Raw genomic sequence first — 18,775 nt, forward strand, 5'->3', positions numbered from 1 at the left:
TAGGGCCCAGCTTTTCCTGGGTCAGGTCACATGGTCAGGAAAAAGTGTAGTGTAGTATATTATAGTGGAGCTTAATGTATTGTAGTGTAGTATATTATAGTGAAGCTTACTGCAGTGTAACGTATAGTGGAGCTTATTGTGGAGTAGTATAGCCTAGTGTAGTGAAGTGCATTTTGTTGCAGTGTAGTGTAATGTAGCGTAATATAGTGTAGTGTATTGCAGTGAAGTGTAGGGTAGTATAGTGTAGGGTAGCGTAGTGTACTGTAGAATACTGTAGTGTAGTGCGCTGAGTTCAGTATAGTACAGTGTAACATAGCTTAGTTTAATGTAGTGTAGTAAAGTGTATTGTAATGTAGTGTAATGTAAAGAAGCAAAGTGTAGCATGATGTGGTGGTGCATAGGGTAGCGTTACGGAATGTAGCGTAGCATAGCCTAGTGTAGTGAGGGCTTCCACCCAGACTGACCCAGAGGGAGTAGGAGCTCTTGAGGTGGGCCTGGTTGGCCTGGGCCAGGGTGCTGTGAGGGTGCTGGCTGGGGGAGGACAGCTCACTGCCCTGAGGCTGGCCCTGGCTCGGTCTCTGGGGCCACACAAAGTCATACTCTGTCTGCATATCGGAATGCTTCCTCCTCTGGATGATCTGGGAGAGAGAAGGAGAGGGGGGAGAGAGAAGGAGAGGGGGAGAGAGGAGGGGGGAGAGAGAAGGGGAGGGGGAGAGAGAAGGAGAGGGGAGAGAGAGAAGGAGAGGGAGAAGGAGAAGGGGGAGAGAGAAGGAGAGGGGGGAGAGACAGATACAGAATGAAAGAGGGCAATGCTAATGTGATGTCACTAAAAACTTCACACCAAACATAAAAGGTACTTTTTGTACGATGGTTGTGGCCAGTTCCTCTATAAGCTCTTCTTTGTGGTCCCGTAGATAGCGAGCCTCATTCTGCTTCTCCTGCAACACAGACGTCAAAGCCCGGTCAGAACTACCGTAAAACAAGCTTTTCTACAAGCACTAAAACCAAATCCTCATCCAAATAGCTCCAAACCAAAAGAGACAGAAAGACAGACATGGAGAGAGAAAGAGAAAGAGAGAAAGAGATAGAAAGAAAGAGGGATGGATCGGTAGAGAAAGAAGGGAGGAAGAGAAGGAGTGTTGCCTCACCAAGCTGTCACTGAATTCCTCTGCGTTGGCGATGGCTTCCTCTATGGCCTCCTCAGCAACGCGCAGGGCAACCGTGAGGGTCTCTGCCATGCTGTGTCCTGCCAACACACGCACCAACACGTTTACTTACAGCGCTCTCAGGAGTGGTCATTACCTAAATGGCAGATTTAATTAGAGATACAGTATACTAGACAAACAAAACATTACCGCTGCAGAGAGAATGCAATTACTGCTGTCTGAGTGTGTGCGCGAGTCTCTCGTGCTCTCTCTCTCTGTGCGTGCGCGCATATGTGTTTGGGAGTCTGCTTTAGAGGGGCAGATAAGCACACTGTGGTCTTGTCATTTGCTGTGGTGACTCGTGTGAGGGCTGTGGTGGAGGGTTGCTGTGGTGACTCGTGTCAGGGCTGTGGTGGAGTGTTGCTGTGGTGACTCATGTCAGGGCTGTGGTGGAGTGCGGCTGTGGTGACTCGTGTCAGGGCTGTGGTGGAGTGCGGCTGTGGTGTGCAGGGCTGTGGTGAGTGCTGCTGTGGTCTCGTGGGCTGTGGTGTGCTGCTGTGGTGACTCGTGTCAGGGCTGTGGTGGTGACTCGTGTCAGGGCTGTGGTGGAGTGCTGCTGTGGTGACTCGTGTCAGGGCTGTGGTGGGGCTGTGGTGACTCGTGTCAGGGCTGTGGTGGAGTGTTGCTGTGGTGACTCGTGTCAGGGCTGTGGTGGAGTGCGGCTGTGGTGACTCGTGTCAGGGCTGTGGTGGAGTGCTGCTGTGGTGACTCGTGTCAGGGCTGTGGTGGAGTGCTGCTGTGGTGACTCGTGTCAGGGCTGTGGTGGAGTGCTGCTGTGGTGACTCGTGTCAGGGCTGTGGTGGAGTGCTGCTGTGGTGACTCGTGTCAGGGCTGTGGTGGAGTGCTGCTGTGGTGACTCGTGTCAGGGCTGTGGTGGAGTGCTGCTGTGGTGACTCGTGTCAGGGCTGTGGTGGAGTGCTGCTGTGATTACTGTGATTCACAAACACAAGTGGCCGCCTGGGAGGGTCACAGACCTCTGGAACAAGAAGACCACGCAGCAGTGTGTGTGTGTGTGTGTGTGTGTGTGTGTGTGTGTGTTGCTGTAGCTATATGCAATAAGCTAGTATGATGAAACAGATATAGCTAGAATGACCATTAATCATTGGTTGGGTTCTATATGAGGTTGTGTACCTTCACTCTGCCTGTAGAAGGTTGAGTCACTGCCACAGACGCTGCCATCATTGTCATTGCTTCCGTCGTGAACACTGCTTTCTACAGGGGAGAAAGAGACAGAGGTTAGAGGTCAGAGGTTAGCTACGGACTGTGCTGGGAGGAACCTAGGCACACACTGAGAGCCTCACCTCAGCAGCAGAGGAGAGCAATGATATGAAACAGGAGGAAACAGTAGAGCAGAGAACCTACGACACTGCTCCAGTTCATTTCAACACATCCCTTCTTTCAGCCGTGTGTAGTGTACTGTAGTGTATGCGTGTGTGTGTATGAACTGTGGGTGTGTTTGCCTGCGTAGTGTCGTCTCTTCATAAACCACACACCATTTGCAGAGGGCCATTTGTTGGCAGATATGTATCCCATAGGGCCATCTTTTTTCTCCAGGAGGTCTTTCATCGACTTTTTAGTTCCTCTCACGGGAACAATCGACTTCCTTCAATTAGCAGCTTAGATCCACAGCTCTGGGACGAAGCTGAAATGATCACCCTGCCACAGCCTGTGCCTCTGAAGTACTGGGCTGAACTGTGTGTGTGTGTGTGTGTGTGTGTGTGTGTGTGTGTGTGTGTGTAGAGGCTGAGGGTGTGACGACTTCAGTGGTGACATGAAACACTCGGAACCTAGCAGTGGGAGTCGCGGCAAGCCACTAGGACTCCTCTGAGTGTCTGTGTGCAGTGAGGCTGAAACTGCAGTGACATTTGGGACAAGGCGAGCAGACAGAGTTACTTGTGTTGGTCTGTCCGTCTGCAGTGAGACTCTGCTTGGTCAGGCATAGGACAGGTTGTCTTGCGTTTTAACCGTTTTAGTCCTCTCCGGCTGAGTCGTCAGCCTTTCAGTTCTTCTTTGATCCGACAAGAACTCCCACCAATGTCTTCTTCAACCACATCACGGTCCTGTGTCCTCCCGGCCTTCCTCTTCCTCCCCTGTTCCTCCTCCTCTTTCTGTCATCGTTCGACCATCCCGCCACTCCTCTCTGGAGCATGTTTGGCCATCTGATGGCTTGTTTTTTTCCCCCTCTGATAATAAGTGAGATTTGTGGCCTCACAACTCCACCATGGCGTATGGTTTAAGTCAGCTTCCTGAATGTGTTTCAAACGCTTCAGGTCAGCTTCATTAAATGCCACTCCAAAGGCCTCGCTCTCCTCTGCTCTGTTTTAGATACAGCGTGTGTGTGTGTGTGTGTGTGTGTGTGTGTGTGTGTGTGTGTGTGTGTGTGTGTGTGTGTGTGTGTGTGTGTGTGTGTGTGCCTGTTCATTGTGACTTAAAGGAGAGATACAGCCAACAACAACATGCAGTATGTTACCCAGCATAAATAAAGTCTGAAATCATGGACGCAGTAGGACAGGGAGATACACTGGCACCGCTGACGATGACCGCGTCCTAATGAAGGAAAAGCAGCAACAACAACGGCCTGTAAACAAACAGGATCACAAGATGGAGGCCGCGTGGTATTTTGTTTACTGACGCTTTTCTGTTTCTTTCTTTCGTTTTCTCACTTCCCCTGTCTTTTTGTCTACGTCTCTCTCGCCCTCATACACACAGCCACACTTTTTTCCCCCTCTCTATTTCCTTGTCACACACACGCACTTTCTGAGGATGCAGAGGATGTGAGAACTAGATGTATGGCAAAGTGAGTGATTCCCTGGGTAACAAATGTCATTGTTGCAGGTGACCCTGTCTGTTATCTTTCACAGCAATGTCCACCGCCTGAGGCATCACCGTCCAGGCAGACAGTCTGACAGACAGACCGAACACGTGAAACCCGCAGATTTAACCATGACACAACACCCCGCCACGCACTGTCATGACCCTCTCCTGAATCGTTTCGACCCTCCACGCCGAACAGAGCCCCTCCCCACCTGCACTGGGCGTGTCCTCCTCAAACCAGGAAGCTTACGTCATCTCATGTCAGTTTATTACTGAGCGATGGAGAGAGATCTATCTTTACTGTTCCGGTTTCATTTCTTCTCATTGACCACGGTCTCACCTTTTCCCCACAGACGGCTCGGGAGGGGAGTCACTCGATATCACCATGACTACCCTGCCGACGGCAGCACCGGGCTGTGTGTGTGTGTGCGAGAGATACTCCTGTCGGTAAAGCTCCACTTAAAGGTAAAGTTCCTCCAGCAGCAGTCCAGACAGCTAGCTTTCAATTATATTACAGCATCTGCCATCGTACGCTTTCCCAGCACACACACACACACACACACACACACACACACACACACACACACACACACACACACACACACACACACACACACACACACACACACACACACACACACACACACACACAGCTTTCAGCAATGGACTGGGCATTCATTTACACCATGGCAGCTCACACACCAACAGTAAGAGAAAGAGAGAGAAAGACAGACGGAAGAGAGAGAGAGAGAGAGAGAGAGAGAGAGAGAGAGAGAGGGCAGGGGGATTGAGAGAGCCAGAGAGAGGAAGTGAGAGAGAACAAGCGAGAGAGGGATAGAAAAAGAGAGAGAGTTTGTGAATGAGAAATGCACAGACTGGGAGTAAACCTGACTGTTCCATCTGCTGCATGTTGTAGTGAAACATACTGGCCACCAGGGGCACTACAGATCAGGTGCCATTAGGGGTTGAGATGAGAAGGGCATGGTGGATTTCTGTTCTGTTCTCCACCTACCAATTGTGTTCTGACACCGACAACGCCTCTACAATAATTATTTGGGTGGCGCTGTGTGTGTGTGTGTGTGTGTGTGTGTGTGTGTGTGTGTGTGTGTGTGTGTGTGTGTGTGTGTGTGTGTGTGTGTGTGTGTGTGAGAGAAAGAGAAGAAGTGTGTGCGTGCATGTTGGTGTTTGTGTGTCCTTAAACGTTTTCAAACGTCTGACACATAGTTAGTGACAGATGAATATATCTTTGACACCAGAGTCACTTAAGGTCACATCATGACATCACCTCAAGCTTCTGTGGGACCATAAGCACTACACTCACTATGCCATCCTGTAAACAACAAGCACATACACACACAAACCCGCGAGTGCATACGCACAAGTATGGGGACACAGACGCACGGACCACACATACAAAAACACAAATGTGCATATGTACATAAACCCCCACACACACACACAAACCATTCAAACATGCACAATCCGTTCACGAAAAAAAACACACACAACTACTCAAGTCCTGACAGACATATCGCAGATACACTACTGGTGCCGCATGTCACCGATGTGACAGCGTTTGGCATTGCGTGTTTCGCCACAGACACACACACACACACTTCAGGACAGGGCTGTGTGTGAGTCACTAATGTTCTAAAACCAGAGAGAGCAGCAGGAAGCAGGAGAGAGACAACAAGGTCAACAGTCACTGATTCACTGGGTTGGCTAGAGCTATACGTATAGTATCTATTAGAGGTCGACCGATTAATTAATTATGGTCAATTTCAAGTTTTCATAACAACCGGAAATCTGTATTTCTGGACACCAATTTTTTTTTTTACACCTTTATTTAACTAGGCAAGTCAGTTAAGAACACATTCTTATTTTCAATGACTGCCTAAGAGCGGTGGGTGGGTTGACTGTCGTGTTCAGGGGCAGAACGACAGATGTTTACCTTGTCAGCTCGGGTGATTCAATCTTGCAACCTTACAGTTATCTAGTCCAACGCTCGAACCACCTGCCTCTCGTTGCACTCCACGAGGAGCCTGCCTGTTACGCGAATGCAGTAAGCCAAGGTAAGTTGCTAGCTAGCATTAAACTTATCTTATAAAAAAACAATCAATCAATCATAATCACTAGTTAAACTAGTAATATCATCAACCATGTGTAGTTTTCTAGCGTGTCCTGCGTTGCATATAATCGATGCGGTGCGTATTCGCGAAAAAGGCCTGTTCTTACGCCAATGTGTACCTAACCATAAACATCAATGCCTTTGTTAAAATCAATACACAGAAGTATATATTTTTAAACCTGCATATTTAGCTGAAATAAATCCAGGTTAGCAGGCAATATTAACTAGGTGAAATTGTGTCCCTTTTTGTTGTGTTCATTGCACGCAGAGTCAGTGTATATGCAACAGTTTGGGCTGCCTAATTTGCCCGAATTTTATGTAATTATGACATAACATTGAAGGTTGTGCAATGTAACAGGAATATTTAGACTTATGGATGCCACCTGTTAGATAAAATACGGAACGGTCCGTATTTCACTGAAAGAATAAACGTCTTGTTTTCGAGATGATAGTTTCCGGGTTCGACCATATTAATGACCAAAGGCTCGTATTTCTGTGTGTTATTATGTTATAATTAAGACTATGATTTGATAGAGCAGTTTGACTGAGCGATGGTAGGCACCAGCAGGCCCCTAAGCATTCATTCAAACAGCACTTTCGTGCATTTTGCCAGCAGCTCTTCATTGTGCTTCAAGCGTTGCGCTGTTTATGACTTCAAGCCTATCAACTCCCGAAATTAGGCTGGTGTAACCGATGTGAAATGGCTAGCTAGTTAGCGGGTGCGCGCTACTAGCATTTCAAACGTCACTCGCTCTGACATTTTTGACATGCGTTTTTCTGGATTTTTGTTGTTGTTATTCTGTCTCTCACAGTTCAAATAAACCTACCATTAAAATTATAGACCGATCATTTCTTTGTCAGTGGGCAAACGTACAAAATCAGCAGGGGATCAAATACTTTTTTCCCCTCACTGTATATCATTTTGTAATTTAGGTGAATTATCCCTTTAAAAATGGCAACGGTGTTAAAACCAACCTTCATTCACCTGTGATTTTCAAGTGGGCGGAAAGTGTTCTATTACTTTCAAATACTATCTGCTCTTTTCGAAGGCGCTTGACTTTTCCTCTAGTTTGTCAAAAGCTCCTCAACTCAAACCAACAGCTGTAGTCAGATCTCCCCACTTTCAGATCAATCGAGGTATAGTTTGTTATGTCAACAAAATGTGCCTTCATACATTGTGGGCTCAGATCAGTGGTGTAAAGTACTTAAGTAGTACTTTAAAGTATTTTTTACTTAAGTCGATTTTTTGGGGGGGGCATCTGTACTTTACTATTTATATTTTTTGACAACTTCTACTTCACTACATTCCTAAATAAAATAATGTACTTTTTACTCCATACATTTTCCCTGACACCCAAAAGTACTTTACATTTTGACAGGAAAATGGCCCAATTCACACACTTATTAAGAGAACAACACTGTTCATCCCTACTGCCTCTGATCTGGCAGACTCACCAAACACAAATGCATTTTTTTGCTAATTAATGTCAGAGTGTTTTAGTGTGCCCCTGGTTATCCATAAATAAATAAAAATACAAGAAATTGTGCTGTCTGGTTTGCATAATATAAGGAATTTTACATTATGAATACATTTACTTTTGATACCTAATTAGATTTGAGCAATTCCATTTTACTTTTGATACTTAAGTATATTTTAAAAACAAAATACTTTTAGACTTTTCCTCAAGTAGTATTTAACTGGGTGACTTTCACTTTTACTTGAGTCATTTTCTATGAAGGTATCTTTACTTTTACTCACGTATGACAATTGAGTACTTTTTCCACCACTAACTCAGACAAATACAACATGTCTTCATCCAGTATTTCTACAGCACCATGGCCTTGACCCATTATGGGTACATCTTTACAGTCTCTCTCCCCTTTCAATCTAATATACGAGGAGGGGAGGAGGAGGAGGGAGAGCACACTCAGAATGGTGAGGAGGACATTTTCAGGGACAACGCACATGGCCACACAAACACGCACGCGCCGGTACGGTGTGATGCAGTGGTGCGTGCTTGTGACTCTCATGCAGTATAATCTGTTCAGCTCATCTGAAATGGGAGCCCCTGCGGCAGCTAGTAGCTCATCCCATTTTGTCCCTGTGTGATATAAGAGTGGCAGTGAGAGGAGAGGAGGAGAGCGGGGAGGATAGAGGATCAGATGGGGACAGCTGGGAAGACAGATTGGGACAGGAGGGCCCTTTGGACTGTACAGGGACACAGACAGACAGTGGAGCTGATTGGACCAACAGCCACCAGTCAGGTGGACAAAGAGTCACCCGTCAACACAACGGTAGTGGAGCTTTGATACTCCTAATGCTTCAAACAGTGATATACAGCATCAGTCATAAACACCTACTCATTCAAGGGTTTCCCTTTATTTGGACTATTTTCTACATTGTAGAACAAAAGTGAAGACATCAACACTATGAAACATCACATCTGGAATCATGTAGAAACCAAAATGTGTTACATACAAAAATATATTTTATATTTGAGATTCTTCAAAGTAGCCACCCTTTGCCTTGATGACAGCTTTGAACACACTTGGCATTCTCTCAACCAGCTTCACCTGGAATAACTTGCAACAGTCTTGAAGGAGTTCTTACATATGCTGAGCACTTGTTGGCTGCTTTTCCTTCACTCGCTGCAGAATGCTGTGGTAGCCATGCTGGTTAAGTGTGCCTTGAATTCTAAATAAATCATAGACAGTGTCACCAGCAAAGCACCCCGACACCATCACACCACCTCCTCCACGATGCACGGTGGGAACCACACACGTTGAGATCATCCGTTCACCTACTTTGCGTTTCACAAAGACACGGCGGTTGGAACCAAAAATCTCAAATTTGGACTCATCAGACCAAAGGACAGATTTCCATTGGTCTAATGTCCATTGCTCATGCGTCTTGGCCCAAGCAAGTCTCTTCTTCTTATTGGTGTCCTTTAGTAGTAGTGTCTTTGCAGCAATTCGACCATGAAAGGCCTGATTCACACAGTCTCTTCTGAACAGTTGATGTTGAGATGTGTCTGTTACTTGAACTCAGAGAAGCATTTATTTGGGCTGCAATTTCAGAGGCTGGTAGCTCTGATGAACTTATCCTCTGCAGCAGAGGTAACTCTGGGTCTTCCTTTCCTGTGGAGGTCCTCATGAGAGCGAGTTTCATTCTAGCGCTTGATGGTTTTTGCGATAGCACTTATTTGAGCTGTTCTTGCCATAATATGAACTTGGTATTTTACCAAATAGGGCTATCTTCTGTATGCCATCACAACTGATTGGCTCAAAAGCATCAACTTCTTTGGGATAGGGGGCAAGCATTTACACTTTTGGATGTAAACTTCCTCCTACTCAGTCCTAGATGCTAATATATGCATATTATTGTTGGTATTGGAAAGAAAACACTGACATTTCTAAAACTGTTTGAATGATGTCTGTGAGTACAACATAACTCATATGGCAGGTTCTTCTGTGGCTCAGTTGGTAGAGCATGGCGCTTGTAACGCCAGGGTAGTGGGTTCGATTCCCGGGACCACCCATACGTAGAATGTATGCACACATGACTGTAAGTCGCTTTGGATAAAAGCGTCAGCTAAATGGCATATATTATTATTATTATTATAAAAACCCGAGAAAAAATCCAAACAGGAAGTGGGAAATCTGAGGTTTGTAGTTTTTGAACTCAGCCCCTATCGAATACACAGTGTGATATTGGTTGTTGCACTTCCTAAGGCTTCTAGATCTTTAGAAACTTGTTTCAGGCTTCTACTATAAAGGAGGGGGGAATGAGGGCTCTGAGACAGTGGTCTGCCAGCAGCATCGATCTCAGTCACGCGCATTCACATGAGGTAGCTCTCGTTCCATTGCTTTTCTACGGAATTCTCCAGTCCAACATTGTTGAACATTTATGATAAAAACATCCTAAAGATTGATTCTATACATAGTTTGATATGTTTCTACGACCTGTTATATAACTTTTTGAACTTTTCGTCCGACTTTCGGCTGGACATGCACGCGCGTTTTGGATTTGTTTACCAAACGCCCTAACAAAAGGAGGTATATGGACATAAATTATGAACTTAATCGAAGAAATCAAACATTTATTGTCGACCTGGGATTCCTGGGAGTGCATTCTGATGAAGATCATCAAAGTTAAGTGAATATTTATAATGCTATTTCTGACTAATGTTGACTGCGCAACATGGATGGATATTTCTTTTGGCTGATTTGGGCTCTGAGCGCCGTTCTCAGATTATGCTTTTTCCGTAAAGTGTTTTTGAAATCTGGCACAGAGGTTGCATTAACTTCTTCGAGATAGGGGGCGCTCTTTTAATTTTTGGATAAAAAACGTTCCCGTTTTAAACAAGATATTTTGTCACGAAAAGATGCTCGACTATGCATGTAATTGACAGCTTTGGAAAGAAAAAACTTTGACGTTTCCAAAACTGCAAAGATATTATCTGTGAGTGCCCCAGAACTAATGCTACAGGCGAAACCAAGATGAAGTTTCATACAGGAAATGTCCCAGATTCTGAAGGCGCTGTGTTCCAATGTCTCCTTATATGGCTGTGAATGTGCCAGGAATGAGCCTGCCCTTTCTGTCGTTTCTCCAAGGTGTCAGCAGCATTGTGACGTATTTGTAGGCAGGAAGATTGACCATAAGAGACTACATTTACCAGGTGTCCGCCCGGTGTCCTGCGTCGAAATTATTGCGTAATCTCTAGGTCCATGCGCGTTCCATTTCTTCAGAAGAGAAAGTCAACTGCCACGAAGGATTTATCATCGATAGATATGTGAAAAACACCTTGAGGATTGATTCTAAACATCGTTTGCCATGTTTCTGATATTATGGAGTTAATTTGGAAAAAAGTTCACGTTTTAATGACTTGTTTTAATGACTTGATTTTTTTCTCTTTTTTTTTTCTTACCCAAACGTGATGAAGAAAATGGAGCGATTTGTCAACAAATAATATTTTTGTAAAAACTGAACATTTGCTATCTAACTGAGAGTCTCCTCATTGAAAACATCTGAAGTTCTTCAAAGGTAAATTATTTTATTTGAAGGCTTTTCTGGTTTTTGTGAAAATGTTGCATGCTGAATGCCAGGCATAATCCTATCCTTGGCTATCAATACTGTTACACAAATGCTTGTTTAGCTATGGTTCAAAAGCATATTTTGAAATTCTGAGATGACAGTGTTGTTAACAAAAGGCTAAGCTTGAGAGCAAATAGATTTATTTAATTTCATTTGCGATTTTCATGAATAGTTAACGTTGCGTTATGCTAATGAGCTTGCGGACAGATTTACACAATCCTGGATACAGGTTTTTTTCGTAGCTAAACGTGACGCAGAAAACGGAGCGATTTGTCCTAAACAAATAATCTTTCAGGAAAAACTGAACATTTGCTTTCTAACTGAGAGTCTCCTCATTGAAAACATCCGAAGTTCTTCAAAGGTAAATTATTTTATTTGAATGCTTTCCTGGTTTTTGTGAAAATGTTGCCTGCTGAATGCTAACGCTAAATGCTACTCTAAATGCTACGCTAGCTATCAATACTGCTACACAAATGCTTGTTTTGCTATGGTTGAGAAGCATATTTTGAAAATCTGAGATGACAGTGTTGTTAACAAAAGGCTAAGCTTGAGAGCAAGCATATTGATTTCATTTCATTTGCGATTTTCATGAATAGTTAATGTTGCGTTATGGTAATGGACTTGAGGCTGTAGTCACGACACAAGAAATTAAGGAGAAGTGTATCTAAAGTTCCATGAATAACACTTGAATTTTCATCAACATTTATAATGAGTATTTCTGTGAATTGATGTGGCTCTCTGCAAAATCACTGCATGTTTTGGAACTACTGAACATAACACGACAATGTAAAAAATGAGATTTTTGGATATAAATGTACACTTTATCGAACAAAACATACATGTATTTTGGAACATGAAGTCCTATGAGTGTCATCTGATGAAAATCATCAAAAGTTAGTGATTAATTGTATCTCTATTTGCGCTTATTGTGACTCCTCTTTGGCTGGAAAAATGGCTGGGTTTTTCTGCGACTTGGTGCTGACCTAACATAATCGTTTGTGGAGCTTTCACTGTAAAGCATTTTTGAAATCAGACACTGTGGTTGGATTAACGAGAATTGTATCTTTAAAATGGTGCCTAATACTTGTATGTTTGAGAAATTTGATTTATGAGATTTTTGTTGATTTGTATTTGGCGCCATGCAATTTCATTGGTTGTTGGCCGCTAGCGGAACCCCATTCCCAGACAGGTTAAGGAAATAAATTCCACATATGATCTTTTAACAAGGCACACCTGTTAATTTAAATGTATTCCAGGTGACTACCTCATGAAGCTGGTTAAGAGAATGCCAAGAGTGTGCAAAGCTGTAATCAAGACAAAGGGTGGCTACTTTGAAGAATCACAAATATAAATTATATTTTGATTTGTTTAACACTTTTTTGGTAACTACATGACTCCATGTTGGTTATTTCATAGTTTAGAAAAGAGTAACTGTAGAAAACAGTCAAAATAAAATAAAAACCCTGAAATGAGTAGGCGTGTCCAAACTGTTGACTGGCACTGTAACTGCTATGACTAGCAGCTGTTCCGGTAGGCTGGCGAAGAAAATACAGTGGCCTTATTCCTGCCATGACGAGCACCATTAGCACTGTCACTAATAGTAGGCTTAATGGCCATGTTGGACACTTTTGCCAGCCTGTTCCACATCAGCATTGCAAGTCAGGGAGGTGTACCCCTCTGTTCAATCACCTCATCCCTTTAAAAGGGTCAATCTGGGATTTGAAAATACATTTTTTGGACTTTTAAATTGATGATATAGAGAGCTATGAAGTATTGATGTATTTAAAACTTTTAAAAACCCCATCACACCGCTGTCGTTGTTTGAATTCCAGATTGCCCCTTTAACCCGCTGTGCTATACCACGGTCCAACCGACCAGGCTGATGGGGGTAGGGGGAAACAATGGCATCTGGATTATGAGAGGATGAGGGCAGATAAAACGTGTCTCTACTGTTCCCACAGCAGGAACTAATCATTCAGAGGCCAAAGTGGCCCAGGCCACTGAGGGGATTTACGACCCAGCCAGCAGAGCAGCTGCCGCCCCCATCACCACCACCCCACCCAGGCCTAGCAGCATGGCCACTCTCTTCTCTCCCCCATTAGGCTTACTGAGCAGCAGCCGTAACACTAGCTGTCTGCTAATATTACACAAGGATTACCCCTCTCAAACCCCAGGGATTAGTACCATCTACTGTGTCCAGGAGGCTGGCCAGTGGTGGATGATGAGTGTGTTTGGGTATAAAAGAGAGATGACGTGTGTGGGGGAAGGGGGGGGGTGAGGGAGTGAGTGTGTGGGTAGAAAAAGAGATAATGTGTGCATACGAAAGAGAGAACGTGTGTGTGTGTGTGTGTGTGTGTGACAGTCTGTGTTAGAGGGAAAGTGGGGCTGTGTATATCCGATGGCCATTGGTTCTGATTCTCACCACATGACTTGTGAGGCAAGGTACTGTGGTTCTCTCTTCTGTATGTGCGCGAGTGGAAATGTGACGCGAGACCTTTTGCCCCCTGTAGTTGAGTTACTGACTGAGAGCTGTTAATGCGCATTAACCAACATAGCACACATAATGGGCCAGGCAGTAGTATAGACAAGGGCCATAGAAGCCCAGAGAGATATTTGGTCATTAAATTAAGCTGGACCAAGGCACTCTTCATATAATTAAAATACTTTTTTGGGGGTGGAATGTTCAATAGATATTTTAAACTCCAGAGATATGACACTGTTATGCACAGGAAGACAGAGAGAGGGAGAGAGTTTGCTTTGGACTGACGCAGTCATGAAAGGCCACGAGGAGGCTTTTACATGTACCTGGTAGATCCAAGATGCCTCCTCTCTCCACTATGTGATTCCTGTAGAGCGTCTTCAGAACCTTGGCACTGCCGAACCTCTTGAAGCGGCTCTTCACGTTGTTATAGTACCATTCTAGAGACTGGGTCCGCAATATCCTGGAGAGGAGAAGAAAGAGAATGAGGAGAGAGAACGAGAGAGAGAGAGAGAAGGGAGAGAGAGAGAAGGGAGAGAGAGAGAAGGGAGAGAGAGAGAGAGAGCGAGAAGGAGAGAGAGTCAGTGAAATTAAGCATGGCACAGTAAAGAGGACGGAGAAAAAGCATAAAGGATCCAAGGAAAATGTTGAATCACGGCCGAGTCATACTTTGGCACAGCGTCAACAAAGCCATGAGAAAACTCTGTTTAATTTGACGTCTCTGTATTACTGTGGCAGAGTGAGGACTACCGCTTCTCTCTTTCAGACAACACTCTGGGAAACAAACTCTTTCCCTTGTGAACAGAGGTCTGTGAGAGAAAGCTGGCTTCTGTCCTGTTCCCAGTCCATGGGGCTACATCTCAAATGGCACCCTTTTCCCCTACTTACATTACAATGAACCCGTCCTCCTATAGCTCCTCCCACCAGCCTCCTCTGAAACCCATAGGCCTCTGGTCAAAAGTAGTGCGCTATGTAGCGTAGAGGATGCCATTTGAGATGCAGCCCATGGTGTTATGCCACCATGACTGGCATTGTATTTACTGAGCCATGTAAGCAGTCAAGCAGTCAAAAGTCCCATTCACAGCCCCTCTCCAGCACTTCTATGTGAATAATTGCCTTGTTAATCCGATGATCCAATGCCATTTGAGGGTATTGTGTGTGTGTGTGTACACACACAGTGCATTCGGAAAGTATTCAGACCCCTTGACCTATTCCACATTTTGTTACATTCATCTTATTCTAAAATGAATTAAATAAAAAATGTTTATACATTTTCCCAAAATTCTGAAAAACGTTTTTGCTTTGTCATTATGGGGTATTGTTTGTAGATTGATGAGGGGGGAACAATTATTTAATCAATTTTAGCATATTTTAGCAAAATGTAGGAGAAGTCCAGGGGCCTGAAAACTTTCAAATGCACTGTATTGTGTATTAAATGCACACTGTGTTGTGTATTGACTGTGCGTGAATGTGTATTGTGTGTATTGTGTGAGTACGTATTTTATTTTTTACTTAAGTAGACAATTTTTTATTTACAATGACGGCCTACCTCGGCCAAACCCTCCCCTAACCCGGCCAATTGTGCGCCGCACTATGGGACTCCCGCCTTAGACCGCTGCACTACTCGGGAGCACGTACGTGCGTTTTGTGTGTGTGTGATTGGATGCCCCACCCCTTTTCCCCATGGCTTGGTGTGGATCTGGAGCCGGAGTGTGTTTGACGGGGCGCTAGCTGCTCATACTGACCCGACTGCTGTGGTCTGTGTGTTATGTAAGCAGTCATTTATGTTGGAGTGTGTTCTGGTTTACGAAACATGAGGGAAGCGCTCGCCTGTGTTGCATGGGATTGCGTGAATCTCTGCCAACTTCGTGTTAAATCTCTCCCAAACCACCGCCCGCCCCATTTCATTCACACAGTGGAAAAACCCTGGTCACATACTGCTCACGTGACGGACAAAACGTACTCACACGTGCGCAAACACACACTGTGCTGTGCCTAATCTGTTCATTCTATATCGGGATGGTTTCTGCATGGAAAAGTTTTGGATGGGCTGTTTTTTCATGTCGCCCATGTCCAAGTCCCTCCTCCCAAAAAATGATAATAATCATTTGGAAATACTTTTTGGGATGGAAAAACTCAGATATGCAGTCTATACTGTAGATAAGCATAAGCCATGGCAAAATGTGCTTTAAAACAGCTACAGTGTGTCATTGCGGCGAACAGGAGGGCCTTGAAAATGTTTGGTCAGTGACCGCACCATAGGCCACGCCCGTGACCACGCCCGTGACCACGCCCATCGCGTGAGGCCCATTTTGATCCAGAAGAAAACCTGTATATAGGCTATATACACTGCTCCAAAAAATAAAGGGAACACTTAAACAACACAATGTAACTCCAAGTCAATCATACTTCTGTGAAATCAAACTGTCCACTTAGGAAGCAACACTGATTGACAATAAATGTTGCATGCTGTTGTGCAAATGGAATAGACAACAGGTGGAAATTATAGGCAATTAGCAAGACACCCCCAATAAAGGAGTGGTTCTGCAGGTGGGGACCACAGACCACTTCTCAGTTCCCATAGTTCCTGGCTGATGTTTTAGTCACTTTTGAATGCTGGCGGTGCTTTCACTCTAGTGGTAGCATGAGACAGAGTCTACAACCAACACAAGTGGCTCAGGTAGTGCAGCTCATCCAGGATGGCACATCAATGCGAGCTGTGGCAAGACACCTGTGTTTGCTGTGTCTGTCAGCGTAGTGTCCAGAGCATGGAGGCGCTACCAGGAGACAGGCCAGTACATCAGGAGACGTGGAGGAGGCCGTAGGAGGGCAACAACCCAGCAGCAGGACCGCTACCTCCGCCTTTGTGCAAGGAGGAGCACTGCCAGAGCCCTGCAAAATGACCTCCAGCAGGCCACAAATGTGCATGTGTCTGCTCAAACGGTCAGAAACAGACTTCATGAGGGTGGTATGACGTCCACAGGTGGGAGTTGTGCTTACAGCCCAACACCGTGCAGGACGTTTGGCATTTGCCAGAGAACACCAAGATTGGCAAATTCGCCACTGGCACCCTGTGCTCTTCACAGATGAAAGCAGGTTCACACTGAGCAAGTGACAGACGTGACAGAGTCTGGAGACGCCGTGGAGAACGTTCTGCTGCCTGCAACATCCTCCAGCATGAGCGGATTGGCGGTGGGTCAGTCATGGTGTGGGGTGGCATTTCTTTGGGGGCACACAGCCCTCCATGTGCTCGCCAGAGGTAGCCTGACTGCCATTAGGTACCGAGATGAGATCCTCAGACCCCTTGTGAGACCATATGCTGGTGCGGTTGGCCCTGGGTTCCTCCTAATGCCAGACAATGCTAGACCTCCTGTGGCTGGAGGGTGTCAGCAGTTCCTGCAAGAGGAAGGCATTGATGCTATGGACTGGCCCGCCCGTTCCCCAGACCTGAATCCAATTGAGCACATCTGGGACATCATGTCTCGCTCCATCCACCAACGCCACGTTGCACCACAGACTGTCCAGGAGTTGGCGGATGCTTTAGTCCAGGTCTGGGAGGAGATCCCTCAGGAGACCATCCTCCACCTCATCAGGAGCATGCCCAGGCGTTGTAGGGAGGTCATACAGGCACGTGGAGGCCACACACACTACTGAGCCTCATTTTGACTTGTTTTAAGAACATTACATCAAAGTTGGATCAGCCTGTAGTGTGGTTTTCCACTTTAATTTTGAGTGAATCCAAATCCAGACGTCCATGGGTTGATAAATTTGATTTCCATTGATAATTTGTGTGATTTTGTTGTCAGCACATTCAACTATGTAAAGAAAAAAGTATTTAATAAGAATATTTTATTCATTCAGATCTACGATGTGTTATTTTAGTGTTCCCTTTATTTTTTTGAGCAGTGTATATAAATTATATCCCTCACTGCCCTCATGGAAGTGAGTCAGAGTGTGTGTGTGCCAGACATCAGTGTTTGTGCCAGACATCAGTGTGTGTGTGTGTGTGTGTGTGTGTGTGTGTGTGTGTGTGTGTGTGTGTGTGTGTGTGTGTGTCTCTATGCCAGCATGAGACAAACCAGATACATACAGTATATAAGCTGCTAATAGAGGAATCATGAGTGCCTTTGAAGGTCCTTGGGTTTTGTAGGCTCTCATCCCTCCCTCCATCCCACCCTCCCTCTGTTCTCTGTGGACTTATTATCCTCCTCTCCCTCTATCAGCTGGCCCGATAAACACGCCCGGCCTCCTTAATTCACGCCCGGGGTCATCCAGGTTCCAGTAATGGCTGCCGGGAGCAAGCGAGAGCAGAGCACCCAACTGAAAGGCCCGGCTGGTTTTTATCTCTGGCTACTTGCTTCTCACTGCCGCCGCACAGCCAAACAGGAAATAAATGAACGAGCAACTGAAGAGAAACAGGGGAGAAATACACATGGTTTCTGTGCGATAAGGCTTAAAGTGTCATAGAAGTTGAACTGGGACTCCAGGAGGTATACACTGAGGGTTCGAGCACAACAGCACTTACAGTTGACCGGGGCAGCTCTAGCAGGGCAAAAAGTTGACAAACAGACTTGTTGGAAAGGTGGCATCCTTAGTGTGCTTCTTCTTGAGCCACTCCTTTGTTGCCTTGGCCGTGTGTTTTGGGTCATTATCATGCTGGAATACCCATCCATGACCCATTTTCAATGCCCTGGCTGAAGGAAGGAGGTTCTCACCCAAGATCTGACGGTACATGGCCCCGTCCATCGTCCCGTTGATGCGGTGAAGTTGTCCTGTCCCCTTAGCAGAAAAACACCCCTAAAGCATAATGTTTCCACCTCCAAGTTTGACGGTGGGGATAGTGTTCTTGGGGTCATAGGCAGCATTCCTCCTGCTCCAAACACGGTGAGTTGAGTCAATGCCAAAGAGCTCCATTTTGGTCTGATCTGACCACAACACTTTCACCCAGTTGTCCTCTGAATCATTCAGATGTTCATTGGCAAACTTCAGACTGGCATGTACAGTATATGTGCTTTCTAGAGCAGGGGGACCTTGCGGGCTCTGCAGGATTTCAG

At 45.3% G+C, this 18,775-nt stretch overlaps 1 protein-coding gene across 5 annotated transcripts in view; it reads right to left on the minus strand.

Annotated features, from left to right (window-relative positions):
• LOC118361141 (rab effector MyRIP-like) overlaps nucleotides 1-18,775 on the minus strand; it is a 141,808-nt gene that overhangs the window by 16,087 nt on the left and 106,946 nt on the right. For all 5 annotated transcript variants that reach the window (XM_052483188.1, XM_052483186.1, XM_052483185.1 and 2 more), the window contains 5 exons: nucleotides 14,048-14,184; nucleotides 2,337-2,417; nucleotides 1,149-1,246; nucleotides 858-938; nucleotides 465-638 (listed from right to left, as the gene is read on the minus strand). In XM_052483188.1, the coding sequence (XP_052339148.1) occupies nucleotides 465-638; nucleotides 858-938; nucleotides 1,149-1,246; nucleotides 2,337-2,417; nucleotides 14,048-14,184 (571 nt within the window). The remainder of the gene's footprint in view (nucleotides 1-464; nucleotides 639-857; nucleotides 939-1,148; nucleotides 1,247-2,336; nucleotides 2,418-14,047; nucleotides 14,185-18,775) is intronic.

This window comes from Oncorhynchus keta, chromosome 28, assembly GCF_023373465.1.
Source record: "Oncorhynchus keta strain PuntledgeMale-10-30-2019 chromosome 28, Oket_V2, whole genome shotgun sequence".
NCBI lineage: Eukaryota > Metazoa > Chordata > Actinopteri > Salmoniformes > Salmonidae > Oncorhynchus > Oncorhynchus keta.